Source organism: Nicotiana tabacum, chromosome 7 (assembly GCF_000715075.1).
Source record: "Nicotiana tabacum cultivar K326 chromosome 7, ASM71507v2, whole genome shotgun sequence".
NCBI lineage: Eukaryota > Viridiplantae > Streptophyta > Magnoliopsida > Solanales > Solanaceae > Nicotiana > Nicotiana tabacum.
Window position 1 is genome coordinate 132,659,494 of NC_134086.1, and position 14,435 is coordinate 132,673,928.

At 35.0% G+C, this 14,435-nt stretch overlaps 1 protein-coding gene across 1 annotated transcript; it reads left to right on the forward strand.

Annotated features, from left to right (window-relative positions):
* The first annotated feature begins 6,314 nt into the window (after positions 1 to 6,314).
* LOC107802783 (vacuole membrane protein KMS1-like) lies at positions 6,315 to 14,123 on the forward strand. The gene is made up of 8 exons (XM_016626351.2): positions 6,315 to 6,652; positions 8,055 to 8,263; positions 9,180 to 9,267; positions 10,107 to 10,400; positions 11,293 to 11,450; positions 12,197 to 12,313; positions 12,946 to 13,122; positions 13,693 to 14,123. The coding sequence occupies exons 1-8, from the start codon at positions 6,589 to 6,591 to the stop codon at positions 13,855 to 13,857; spliced, it is 1,272 nt and encodes a 423-aa protein (XP_016481837.1). The 5' UTR covers positions 6,315 to 6,588; the 3' UTR covers positions 13,858 to 14,123.
* The last annotated feature ends 312 nt before the right edge of the window (positions 14,124 to 14,435 follow it).

Below are 14,435 nucleotides of genomic sequence, written 5' to 3' on the forward strand. Positions count from 1 at the left end.
TTTGGAGGTCCTTGGGGTTGTTCACATCCGCGAGCAAAGTTGGCTCGCCCTCGGTCACTCATTAGTTCCCTCAGGTGTCCCTGGTTCAGCATTCTCACTACCTCCTGCTGTAGACCTATGCAATATTCGGTCTTGTGGCCCCGTTCCTAGTGAAATTCGCAGAGAGTGTTCGACTTCCAAGTATTTGAATCGGATTTCATCTTTTGTGGCCATTGTACCTTTGTGCCAAGCTTTTCTAGCGCGGTATCTTTGGACCCATACACTTATTTGGTATTATCATATGTATAACTAATGCATAACAAACCATGGTATTAGCAATACCAAGGCCATTAATGCATACATTAGTATGGTTAAAAACAAAATTATCCTTAAAGTCCCTTAAAGCTAAAGAATATGGAGGACATTTTTGTGAACAACTAATTTTCTTAAAAATTATGCAATACATTTTAATTTAATACACTACATCAAATAATGGATAAGAAATAATCTCTGCATAACTAATGCTTGCATTACTAACCCGTGCATTACCAATCCCTACATTACTAATACACTTTATTCAGCACTATTCTTATACACCCTATCAAGCGACCTTTTAGTTTTCTATGCATCATAAAAATTATAGTTGCAGTTAGGGGTGTACAAACCAAACTGATAACCCGCACCAACCCGAAAACCTCAGTCAACCCGGGAAAAAAAATTTGACTAGTGGTTTGGTTTGACTTGGTTTGGTATTGAAAAATAAAACCCGACCACAATAGGGTTGGTTTGGTATTAACTACAAAAAGTCAAACCAAAACCAAACCAACCCGACATTACATGTATACATATTTTATATATTAGATAGATAAAAATATTTATTAGAATGTAAGTTATAAATATTTCTTAATTTTTATTATAATTTCTTTATATAACATAATATTTTAAGTTAGTATTATAGCCTTGTTTGGCCCATAAAAGAATAATTGAGCCCAAACCAAAACCTAATCCTAAAGCAATAATAGATTGTCCTAAAGCTGTTCTGAAACACGTAAACAATTGAAATTATCTTGCCTCTTCTCCAAAGGCAAAAAACCTACGCTCTTCCTTTGCTCAAACCCTATCATCGGTAAAGCTCTCATCGATAAAGCTCTTTTGCTCTCATTTTACATGTTTTCTTTTAGCTGCATACATATACCTTGCTTTTCCCCAATTAACTAAGATTTTTCTTTTTCCGATTAGCAAATTTTTTTTTGCAAATATGTTGTATTCCTCCCTAATGTTGAATTCATTTGTTTATTTTGTTTTTCTAAGATGATTAACATGAGTAATTGATTATTACTTAAAAAGATATTGAAACTTGTTTACTTATATTTTGAATCATTTGGTTAAATAATATAAACTGTGTAAAATTAAGAGAGATGTATTTTTTACATTGTTATGCGATTTTGTCTTATTCCTCAACGTATGAGCTGGTGTATTTCTTTGCATCTGTCATTTGTTGTCACAATGCGAAGGTAAATTCCATGAGTTAAATAGTAACTGGATATGTTTTATTTGCAGGAACTCTTTCTAAGAATGGAAACTACAACTTCTGGAGCAGATGCGGAGGTGGTTGTCAATAATCCTTCGCCAGTGGCAGCTCAAAAACAAAGTGCAGATACTCCTCATCGACGCACTCCTTCTAAGAAGCAAAAAAGAACGACTCCATCAGAAAAATCTAAATCTGGGAATAGTGGCAGAGAGACGTTCGAGATTTGGAATCACTTCTCCAAATTATTGCTAAAGGTGGTAAATATAGGGCAAAATGCAATTATTGTCCTAAAAAATTTGCTGCAGGTAAAAAGAATGGGACTACCACATTATGGTTGCATTTAACTTCTACATGTCACAAATCTCCCTTTAGAGTCATTGATAAGAGACAATCAACATTAAAACCTATCAAGGAAGGGTGGCTAGAAGGTGGTTCGGGTGCTACCGAAAGGGTAGTGTATGATGTGGATGACATTAGGAGGGCGATTGCTGAATTTATAATTCTTGATGAGCAATCTTTTAGAGTTGTTGAAGGAGAAGGATTTAAGAAATTAATGGCTAAAGCCTTACCTAATTTTGAATTACCTTCTCGTGTAACTGTTGCTAGACATTGTTTGAGGATTTATCACGAAGTGAAGGCAAAAATTAAAAATCTTATTAAGAACCAACGTGCATGTCTCACTAGTGATACATGGACATCACTACAAAACGTAACTTATATAATTGTTACTGCACATTGGAAAGATGATCAATGGAATCTACAAAAGAAAATTTTGAACTTTTTTCCAACACCGGATCACAAAGGTGAGACTATTGCAAAGGGAATTATAGCATGTTTATTTAGTTGGGGCATTGAGAACTTGTTTACAATGACCTTGGATAATGCAAGTGCTAATGATGCTGCCATTAAGCATTTTAAGTTGTATATTGATGATTGGAAAGGGGCAATACTTGGAAATGAGTTTTTGCATGTTAGATGCAATGCTCATATTTTGAACTTGATTGTAAAAGATGGGTTAGATGAACAAATTGAGCCTATTACTCGTGTAAGAAATGCGGTGAAATATGTTAAGTCTTCTCCTTCAAGGTTTGCTTCTTTCAAGTCATTTGTTGAGAAAGCTAAGATAGATACTCATGGTCTTGTAAGTCTTGATGTTGAAACAAGATAGAATTCCACATATACAATGTTAGATACAGCTCAAAAATTTTAAAAAGCCTTTACAAAAATGTATGTGGATGGCCATAAGTATCAAAAGTATTGTCGAGAAATAAGTGCTTTAAGAGGAAATCCATCTGCAGACGACTGGAAGAATGTGAAAGCTTTTATCAAGTTTCTTAACATTTTCTATCAGACAACTTAAAAATTTTCAGGCAGTTTATATGCTACTTCCAACTCTTTCTTCCATGAATTTTTCAATCTTCGAAATGTTATTATAAAGCATACCAAAAGTGATGATCGTACTTTGAATGATATGGCATGAAGAATGAAAAGTAAGCTTGAGAAATATTAGGGTAAGTTTGAGGATATGAATATGTTATTGCTTGTTGTTGTTGTGTTGGATCCTAGATACAAGATGAAGTATGTGAACTTCATTCTTACTGTTGGTTCTTTGTTGGGAAGATTAAAGTCTGAAGATGTGGTAAGAATTTTAACTTGCTTGTATAATAACTACATTGATTCTTTTTTTGTGGCTTCTAGTGACAATATTGGAGGCGATACTAGTATGAGTGAAATTGGTGATTTGTTGCAATCAAAGTGGGAGAAACTTTTGGAAGATGAGGGAAATATTAAAAAAAATCTGATCTTGAGATATATTTGATGGATGATGTGGTAAAGATCAAGGATTTTAATATCTTGGCATGGTGGAAAGTTTCATCTAGTAAATATCCAATTGTTTCAAAGATTGCAAGGGATGTTCTTTCTATTCCTATTTCTACTGTTGCATCGGAGTCGGATTTTAGTACAGGTGGTCGAATTCTGGATTCTTATAGGAGTTCTTTATCACCAAAAATAGTGGAAGCACTTATTTGTACTCAATAATGGATACGATCACCTTCCAAGGAATATAAGTTTGAAGACATGTTAGAGAAAGTCCAGAAAATTGAGCAAATTGAGGAAGGTAATAATTTATTCAATTGTTAATGAGTATGGTTATTTTTTACATTAATTAATATTTAAATATGTTAATTGTTTCTTCTTCTTTTTTCCAGAATATGTAGACTCACCTTTGAGGATTGATTAGAGGGATGATTAACTACAATTTGCTTCATGACTATTTTTGGAAGTGAGGTCATTATGCCTTTACAAGTATTTTGAAAACATGCTCCTCTGTTTGTAATATCTACTAAGATGCCCAACTTCTTAGAGTTTAATATATTCTCTTTTTGTTTATCTTTTAGGACTCTTGGGTGTAATGTCTATTTCTTAAAAAGTTGGTAATAATTCTTATGTAGAGTGCAATATGATATGCAGTTTATATTTTTGGTGATAATTTTCTCATTCTGCCTACTTTCTAATGGGTGGGAGGTAAGGGCTAGGAGGTTAGCTAACAGGGACGTAAAAAATGGATAAATTGACAAAGCTGACCAAAATATATGTAGTGAGAAAACTCTTTATTTTCGTTGTATTTTCGTATTAGATACAGACTTAATTAATTAGTTGTCATAATCACAATGAAGCTCCTTGCTTTCTGGTCTTCAGTGTATATCCTTTAGAGAAGGCCTAGGTGGCGATTATTACACCACATAACAAATTTACTTGTTAGAACTTATACATCAATAAGTTTTCTTGTAAATGTACATCTTTTTAGTTAAGAAGAAGGAAGTAGTTAGTTCCCTATAATGGTTTCTAGAAAACGACCCCAACCTTCGTGAACTTTGTGTGATAAAGTTAGATTATTTTTGTTGTTAGTATCTTTTAATGATTTTTATAAGTACTCTACTTAATCCTATGAATCGTCAGTAAAATAAGGAATATGACTAGAAGGATCAAAAGGAGAACAAAGAACATGCGTAAAGTATAGTTGAGGTCAATGCTAAAAAATAAGAAATGGCTGTTATTGGTAAAATTGTATTTAGGACTATAGAAATATTTGAAGCACAACTGCACAAGTTTATCGGAACGAAAAACCCGAGAAACCCGAGAAAAACCGATATTGAAAAATCCGACTTTTATTGGTTTGGTTTGATCTATAAATTTAAAAATTCGATACAATTGATTTGGTTTGATAATTATAAAATCCGAACCAACCTGACCTATGTACACCCCTAGCTGCAATATGTGCGAGTTGTCGCCTTTTTGTCCTTTATTTTGCAAAGGGAAAAGGGGCTATATTTACCTTGTACCATTAGAAATACTATAGTATATTATTATCGTATCATGGAATAACGACTAAGAGATTAAGAGGGTAAAAGGAAAGTTCGAGTTAAAGACAAAAATAGTTACGCTAAATTGCTGGAAACTTATAAATATTTAGAAAATGAACAATGTGCCACATCAATACAGAGCTAAAGTTGTTTATCAAATGAGAAAACGGAAAGATTTTTATCCTCTATAGAACTTACAAGATAACTTTTACATAGAAATCCTCCAGTTCTTCTTGATTTTTCAGAGATCGATTTAGATCTTGCTGTTATCATTATTTAAGTGTAAATAATAGAAAGAACGTTGTACATAAATTGGAAGATGAATTAAAGAGGTCCAACATAATTTATTTTCTCAAAATGAAAAGGGAAGGACGTTATGTTCCAGCTCATAAATCAGGGGAAAGGAAAGGGTTAAGTGCCCAAATAGCCATTCTTAGGACTGTTATTTAGAAATTAGGCAATACTTATTTTTTTCTAGAATTTTGAACAAAAAAATCTTCAATTTCAAGACAATTCAGGACATTTCTCTCCAAAAAAATTAAACTGAAAAACGAAAATTCAAGATATATTGACTAATTTTTAAATAGTAATACTTTAGAGTGGCTACTTAATGTCATTTCTACAAAAAAGATAATGTATAATCCCAGCTCAGAAGACCGACCCAATATTAATGTTAGGCCCATCAAGTTAACGGGAAAAAATAAGCCCAATTAAACCCATACGGTCTCGCTAATCAATTGACGAAAGAGAAGCAATGCACAAAACCTTTAAAGGGCAAAGATCACTTTTAGTGCCGGGCGCCCGAAACTATTTATACACACACAAAAAAAAAATATTTTTTCGACTATTATTTTGAGAGCGATTATGCGCTGTAATTTTCCAATCTTAAACAGCTTCTATGATCGATTGAAAAAAAAGTTCTAAAGCATTCATATTTGGAGGAATCACTACACTTTGCAATAACATTCAATAATCTTGAATATTGATTTGTTTTCTTATCTAAGGCAATTGTTGCATGAAGTATTTACAATTATTGGATAATATAGACACTTGAAACTAAGAATCAAGTTTTTTTTTTTTTTTTTTAGGAAAAGTTTTTCTTGTTTGATTAGGTATGTGCATCAATTAGAGTACTGTTTTCTATTTTTACGATTTTTTAGAACTTTTAATATGAAAAGCAAGTCTACACTTCAATATTAGATTGATTATTTATGTTTTAGGACTTGAGTAATTCTCATGTCCCTTTTCTCTCAGGAATAGTTTTTTATTATGATCAAATTACAAATTTGGCACTCTTTATTTTTTACATAGATTTTGTTAATTTTTTTCTTTTCTCTACAAATTTCGATGTTCTCTAAAAAAAAATGTAAGTCTTCGAAATTTTGAAGGTAAACAAAAACTGGAAACTGTTTTTTTCCGCATTTTTTTCTCTCTTTCTTTAACTTTATACAAACGAAAAACCACGACCAGGAGCAGGAGCAACGAACAAAAATGCATTTCCCCTTTTTTCCATTATTATTCGCTCTCTTTTCAGTTTCCCGAGAAGATATAAAAATATTCTCTTAATAAATCCCGTATATCGGGGCAGATTGATTTCGACCTCAACGACCCCCTTACATATTGGAATTTCCCGTTATACCGTTGGCTTCTCGCCGTGGGTATTTTTCTCATTTTTTTTTGTTGATCGACAACAGTGTGTGTGTGTGCGTGAAAATGGGGTCCCTAGAGCAAGAGCAAGTTGTTGATTCTGAGCTTCATGTTGACAACTCTGCTTCTGGTCAGTTAAATCTCATATCTTTTTTTGAGGTTTTCTCCAAATATTTTAAAGGGTTTGAGGTGTGCATATTTCTCTATCTTTTGTGGATTTTTCTTTCAAAGTTTTTTTTTTGGTTATCTTGAGGGGCTTGTGGCCTGAGGGTGTTGCATGTTTATCTATCTTTTGTGGGGGTTTTCTTTCAAAGTTTCTGTTTTTATTTACCTTTATTTAGGTTGAGGCCTTGAGGGTATGGCTTCTTCTTGTTTCCTTTTGGGTGCATCCATAAAGTTTTGTTTGTTTTAAATGAAAGAAAGTAATGCTGCAAAATTAGCTTAATTGGTCTTTAATTCATTACTTAGAGCTGCTGGGAATAGGGATTAAAAGAGAAGGTGTGATTGATAAACAAAAAGATGAAATTAGATGTTGTAGTTAATCATTGACTGGAAAATGAAAGACTCTCAAGTGATTTGTATCTTTTGCCATTTTTTATTTTTAGATAAATAGGCCAAAATGAGAAGTACAAAAACTTGGAATGGATGTTGTCTAGCAAAATTTCAGGTCACTGAATTGTGAAAACAGGTTTTGTCTTCTATTTGTGCCTAGCCGGTTATTTTAGTGCCCGCGCTGTTCCATTTTATGCCACTGGTGTTTGAAAGGGCAGAAAGTTTAAGATGTTTAAAGTAAGTTGAAAAGTTAGTTTGATGAAGGAAACATCACAACAAAGTTCAAATTCTGAACAATTTAATGAACTTAAAATTCTTCAAAGTTTCATTCAAATTGAATGGTTGCAAATATTGTATGACGTCACACAAAGGAAATAGTGTTACATAACTTGGGGTGGATGGTTAATTGATTTTATCAAAAAGGAGGGGAATTTATGGATTATATGATACCATAAAAGTATTTGAATTTTGAATACTATCAAGCTGTCGTGTAAAAGGTAATAACTTACTCTTATTATTGTATTTTTCTTTTCTTTTCTGGATTGGATGTATCAACTGTCTAGCCCCTGTGGCTTCTAGTTGAAATTTTAACTGATTGGTAGTAGTTTACTTATTTCATATTTCTGGAATTTGGCAAGCTCTAATCTGGGGGTTGGGGGTATGAGTAACCTTAGGAGGTTTAATTTGGAAATTTGACCAAAATCCCCACCCCTTCGGGTTAATCGAGTGATATCTAGTGCTTCAAGTCCAACTTCGTTTGCCTCGTAGAAAACTGAATCTGCGCCGAGTGTGCTACCAATAAATTTGTAGACTACAACTTCTGAAGCCTATTTTGGCACTCTTTAATCCTAGGCGTCTAGTGATTTGATAAAGGTTTATCGTGTGAAGGTCTATGTAGTCTCTTGTTCATCGTGTATACAAAATTCTAAGTTCTGAAATGGTGATTTTAACTTGGGAAAGTGATTTATATATTCCATCAGGACTCCTTAACAAGCATAATAGGGAGCTAGAGCATCTGAGTCTGACGAACCAGCCACTAAAGACAGTGAAATTCTTCGTTTTAGCTGTTCTAAAGTGTCTTCAAGAGTTCTCAGTTAACAGCATAGTCAAGTGCAGTTGTCTTGTGATCATGCTGCTAGCAGCCGCAGGTGGGATTTTGTTTTTGAAAAGTGGCAGGGCCTATGAGGAGGTATGTTGTTTTGTTCTCATGTTACAATGCATTTCTTCATAGTGGCAGATACAATGTGACTTGAGGAACTTAAATAACACATTTCTAACATCCCATTAGTCTACCATGTTATATGTATACTAATATTCTGGGGCTCTTGGACTTTTTTTTTTTTTTTTTGACAAAGGTAACAGTTATGTATTATAAAAAAAGAAACCCAGCACAAAGGATGTGCTGGTAACCATTTACAGATTCCAAAAGGACTTTTTTGTTTTTCCTTCTTGTTATCCTAGCAAGAGTTCGTTAAATAGTTAATCCTCTGAATTAAAGTTAGAGGATTTAGGGTATAGCTGAAGTAAGGAGCATTATTTCTTTTCTGCTGGGATGGGGAGTGGGGGTCTAGGAGGTGGCAAGTAATGAAGCATTTATGTTTCCTCTGTTTGGACCTGATGTACATTCTTAAGAATCATGGTATCTTTAGATGCTTGTTTGGAGATCATTTTTCTCCCGTATAACATGCTTTCTCAAACTAAATCTACTAAGGCGAAACTAATCTTCATCCAGTATTTCACAAAGAAGCAATAAGAGCAATTTGAATTTGTTCCTTTTTCTTAAATGGACTTTAAGATATATCCTGGGCAGTCAATCTTTTCTACATCATTTTTCCTTCTAAATTTCACATCATAGTGGTAAGACCTCTGTTATCATTAGTTAATAGCTACAGATATTCTTAGACATTGCTCTCTTAAAACTGTGAAAACTTGGGAGTCTGTTCTCTAGTGATTGAAGGAAACAAGCTCCAAAAACACTACAATTGATACATTTTATTCCTGCATGGGTGGATTATCTTCCAATCGTCCTTGCTATCCCGTATCACATGCATGCTCATCTAACTTTTTACTCTTTTATTTTGACTTTATGTTTGCTTTTCTTCAAGACACTGCAGCCGGTTCAGGAGCTTCTCAGCTATCTTCGGTTTGGACTCTGGTGGTTAGCTCTTGGCGTGGCTTCATCAATCGGGCTGGGTGAGTGGATATTTGCTCTTGGCATGTCGTTATAAAATTAAAATAACTCTGTTTGGTGTTTCTTATGACAAAAATGAAGTCTGTTCAGTGTTCTCTATCAAGTGAGTGATAGGCTGATAGCATTGTCTTTAAGTTGTAAGTATTTTCTCGTTGAGATAGTATTTGTGTTCCAACTTTTAGCAATGCACTACTATGGTATGATTGTCATCTATGCTCCTATTTTACCTTCCCTAGTCAATCATGAGATCATCTCTAACAGGAACCGACTATTGTAGGTACTACGTGTTTTTCTCATTTTCTTTAATATAGCATTTTAGCTCAATCCCATTTGTGTTCTGTCCAAAGTACATGACGGGACTTTGCAAAGTAGTTGGCAACTGGACTTGACCATCTTTTCTTTGATCACATTGTCAAGCAGTTCCTGCTTTTAGTATTTGTAGAGATAGTTCTACTGGTTTCTTGAGCAAGCATTTGAAGTTCATCGATGTGTTAGTTTGTGTCAAGAGTATTTTTTAAAAATTTATGTTTGGCGTGGAATAATGATCATTATATAAAAATAATTTTGAGCGAGCTGACTATTCTACGCATACTATCATGCTTTCTCACATGAGCTTTCTTTATTAGAGATCATAGTCGGACTTGTAAGTCATTTCAATTCTGGTTTCTTGACCTAATCTCTCAACAACCAATATATTTTCCTTTATTGCTGATATGTGGAAGTCTTATTGTTTATAGAATTATCTGGAAGTGGTTTTGGTGGTAATTATAGTTGCAGTTTATTTTACTCTTTCACTTATATTTTTGTCATTCCTCATCCTTGTCTCTCTTTGTTCTAAAAGGCTCTGGTCTGCACACTTTCGTCTTGTACTTGGGCCCTCATATCGCTCTATTCACAATAAAATCTGTGAGCTGCGGAAGGGTTGACATAAAGAGTGCTCCATATGATACAATTCAATTACGAAGCGGTCCTTCATGGTTGGATAAGGAATGTTCTGAATTTGGTCCACCATTGTTTTCTTCCCGCGCACGGGTACCATTGACTAGTATACTGAATCAGGTTCAGTTGGAGGCTATATTGTGGGGTATTGGAACAGCTCTTGGAGAGCTTCCTCCTTATTTCATCTCTAGAGCTGGTAAGCAGCATTTCCAATGTGATTTCTTCTTGTACAGAGGTGCTTTACATCGCGTTTGAACTTCTGGAAACTTTTTTACTCCAAATAATTGTATTGGAGGATATTTTTTTTTCTCTGTAATCTTTTTCTTCATCTGTTCTTGGGATGACAAGTATCAATCTTTTTGGCAATCATACTTCAATCCATTTATATTTCTTTCCCTTCCGGCTTCTAAAAAGCTGGCGAGAAAGATCATAATGTCAAGAGTCCTTAGGGCAGAGCACAATTACGCTATGTGAGGGACAGCTACCTCTCCTTCGTGGTAAAGGAAAAAAAGAAAAAAAAAAAAGGAGAATTGGTTTCCTCCTTGGTCTTTTTAATTCTGTTGGAGGTATTTTCTAGTCTGGCTAAGGGCCTGATGATATTGTCTCTCCTGTTGAGCCGAGAGTCTCCCAGAAACAGCCTTTCTACCTTTTTCGGTGTAGGGGTAAGGTCTGCGTACACTCTACTCTCCCCAGACCCCCACTAGTGGGATTTTACTGGGTATGTTGTTGTTGCTAAGGGCCTGATGAAAATTTTACAACTTGTAGTTCTTTATACCTTCAGCTTGGAATACCTTTGGGAATGTTATTTCCACAGAAGCTTTGAAATAGAGTTAAGTTCCTAAATTCCTTATCTAAGCCCACCTACCATCTTCCTTCTACAGCAATAGAACTTCTTTCTTTTTTCAACTTCATGTGTTTTTTTCAGTTCTATAATATTTCGAGTTATCCACAACACTAATAAGTTTGGATATATAGTTCCAATTATTATCTTGCACAGCACCGCTTTACAGTAATGCATTAGTGGCAGAATGGCCGGAGTCACCAGATTAATGTGGTACTGATGTTTTCCGTGCTCTTGAAAATTGCAGCTCGTATCTCTGGTAGCGAAGGGGAACTTGTGGAAGATTTGGATTCTGCTTCAAAAGAAGATAGTGGAATTATCAGCAACCACTTAAAACAGATAAAACAGTGGCTTCTTTCTAACAGACAGTATTTGAATTTCTTCACAATTCTGGTTCTTGCTTCGGTAATCCTATCTCACTATTCACGTTTTGCTGGGACCTTATTTTATCCCTCTAACAGAGTCTCTTCAAATTACGTCTATTACCCCCTCCTTTTGATCTCTGTATTGCTTTATTTTTCAATCCTCATTAAGGTTTTTAAAAAACATAGCTTACGCTAGAAGAAGACCAGTAACCCCCCCCCCCAAGAAGAGAGAAGGAAGTACCTTTTACTGCTTGACTGCTTCCTCATTTTTTATCATTTGATAAATAATGAAATGTCTTTGTTTACGGTCTCTCTCTGGGTTGCTGCTATATTCTTAAAATTTCATCATAAAATAAGAATGAACAAGTAGATTTGATATATTTTGTTTTCTTCATTTTTCTGATGTTTCTTTTTTCCTTATTTCTGGGAACAAGGGCACTTCTGTGCACAATTAGATGCCCCACTTTGTAGCTGTGAAGTTAATTTTCTAGAATCTTATTTTTATTCCAGATCTCAATAGTTAGTTTTATTATTTAATTACTTGCAATAATCATTACTGATTTAGCATGTTTTAGTCCCCCCCCCCCTCCAAAAAAAAAAAAGGTGGGGGTTGGGGTGGGGATCACAATCTGTTCTCGTCTTTTCTAACATTTTTGGGGGTACACAATTGTGTTCTTGTCCTTTACAACGTTTATCTCTTTTTATGTATGATGCTTTTGTTACTGCCTGCCCATTTTTATGTTTGTTTTGATAGCCTATTTAGTGATCTCATTGTTTCCTGTGAAGGTGCCAAATCCTCTGTTTGACCTTGCTGGTATCATGTGTGGCCAATTTGGTATTCCATTTTGGAAATTCTTTATAGCAACACTGATCGGGAAGGCAATTATTAAGACTCACATACAGGTCTGCATCTACCAAATGTTATCATTTGTTGTTAAGCTCCCAATGCTTCTCTGGTTATAAGTATTTGAACACTTGCCAAATATGTTTGCAAACTTCATTTAAAAGAGATTATATCATGTATTTTTTCTGAATCTTAAGGTATAAGACAGGTGGATATACCGTTACCAGGCTCTCCAGCTCCTGCTTTCTTCTCCCTCATGTTTTCTTCTATCCTCACTTCCCCCCACCATGTTCTGCCCAGTCTGCTCCTTCAGTCCGTCCTTGCTCTTATTCCCCCTCGTCATGACAATGGACCATCAATTACTGCACAATCGCCTTTGATTAAATTCCGATTGTCAGGATTTGATGAAAACTGTAAAAATGCCCTGTTTTACAAACCAACATTGCCACACTTAGTATACTAATCACTATAATGCGCTGTAAATTGGATTAATTTGGACAAACTTTATCTATGGTCATATGTGTGGATTATAAGTCTGCATTTTTGGAGCAATTTTGAACTAATTACTCTTCACTTGTGGTCAAGAGCCGAAGAAATAGGATGTCAAAGAACAGAAAACAAACAGTAGCTAGCTTCATATCTCAACAACATATTAAATTTTGGTTGTTGATTTGAAAAAGTTACTTTGCAGACAGCATTTATCATCTCAGTTTGCAACAATCAACTGTTGGACTTGATAGAAAATCAATTAGTTCGGGTGCTTGGTCTCATCCCTGGAGTTGCTTCGCTTCTGCCAAATATCATTTCCAAACTACACGTCGCTAGAGAGAAGTACATGGCAGCATCCCCTTCAGTGTCTAATGTAAAGGTAATACACTGACTCATCAGAAAAATTAACGTAGAGGTAATGCTCTCGCTACTGCTTCATGCAGGTTTTTTCTATGCTAAAAGTAACTTTCTCCTTCCACCTTCTGAGCTGGATTATACCTAGAACTTTACTGTTGTTTTTATAGGTGTAGAAGGTTAGTTCAAAGAAACTTATGCTGTCATCCAGTTGGTATGCATAAATAAGCCATGTAACTTATCAGAAAAGGAAAAGCCTAAGCCTTACGATACTTGTTTATGCCGAAAAGAGTTTTATCATCTCAGAAGAAAAAAGACTTTGACTAAACTAAACTACTATAGAGTTTCCGCTTAACATGCAAACACTATAATCAGAGTCGGTATTCACACCCATAACTTGTCACCTGAAGATCTCCTTGGCTAGATCCTAGTGAACCTGCTTGTTGCTTGACCCGTCAGTCTTATTTGTGTCTGGATGGCCTGTTTTATACAATGATGTCAACTGTTATCCATTGAACAAATATGCAGTTTAAGCCTGTGTGCATACATACAAGACACAATCACCGTATGAACTAAAAATGGTGTTCTGCTGCAGGCAAAAAAGTGGGATTTGTCGCTTGGTTCAATGTGGAATACTGTTGTGTGGCTCATGCTCCTGAACTTCTCAGCCAAGATTGTAAATACAACTGCCAAGAGCTATCTCAGAGAGCAGCAAGAAAAAGAGTTGGCTGCACTTGAAAATAATCGTGCTAGGGGATAACAGATTCATAGTAGTGCAGCATGTGCAAGGCTCTAATTTAGTTGCTGGTTGTTGATTGAAAAAATGATCCTTTTAGTTGCTGGTAATAGATTGTGGAGTACATTTTTGAAGTTCCATAATCTGATTTCTTATATTGGAAATTCAGCGCACATCAGAGGGAGAGGCTTCTTTTTATGTCCTCTGCCCCTACTTCATGTATACACCAAGAATAGTCTGAATTGTACTTGAACCATAATTCAAAGAAGAAAGTATTCAGATTGGAGGAATCAACTTGTGATTTTTTTTATTTTTATTTTTATGTTCCTGACCCACACATCACGGGTGCTGTTACCATTGAACCAAAGCCCAAATGGTATATCGTGCTTGTTTTCTCTCTTTTATTTTATCCTCTCTAGGGATCTATTTTCTAGGTGGATAGAGAATTCTGTTTAGATGCTCCCGAGATCATCTAAGAAGCAATCTTACGTTTTGCGTTGCTCTGACTATACGCAAATGAGCATTGCTTGCATGTTTCAAGAATCTATTGGTTTCAGTTCTGCAGAAAATGTTAGCTCATATAGGAGAAATGAAGAGATCAC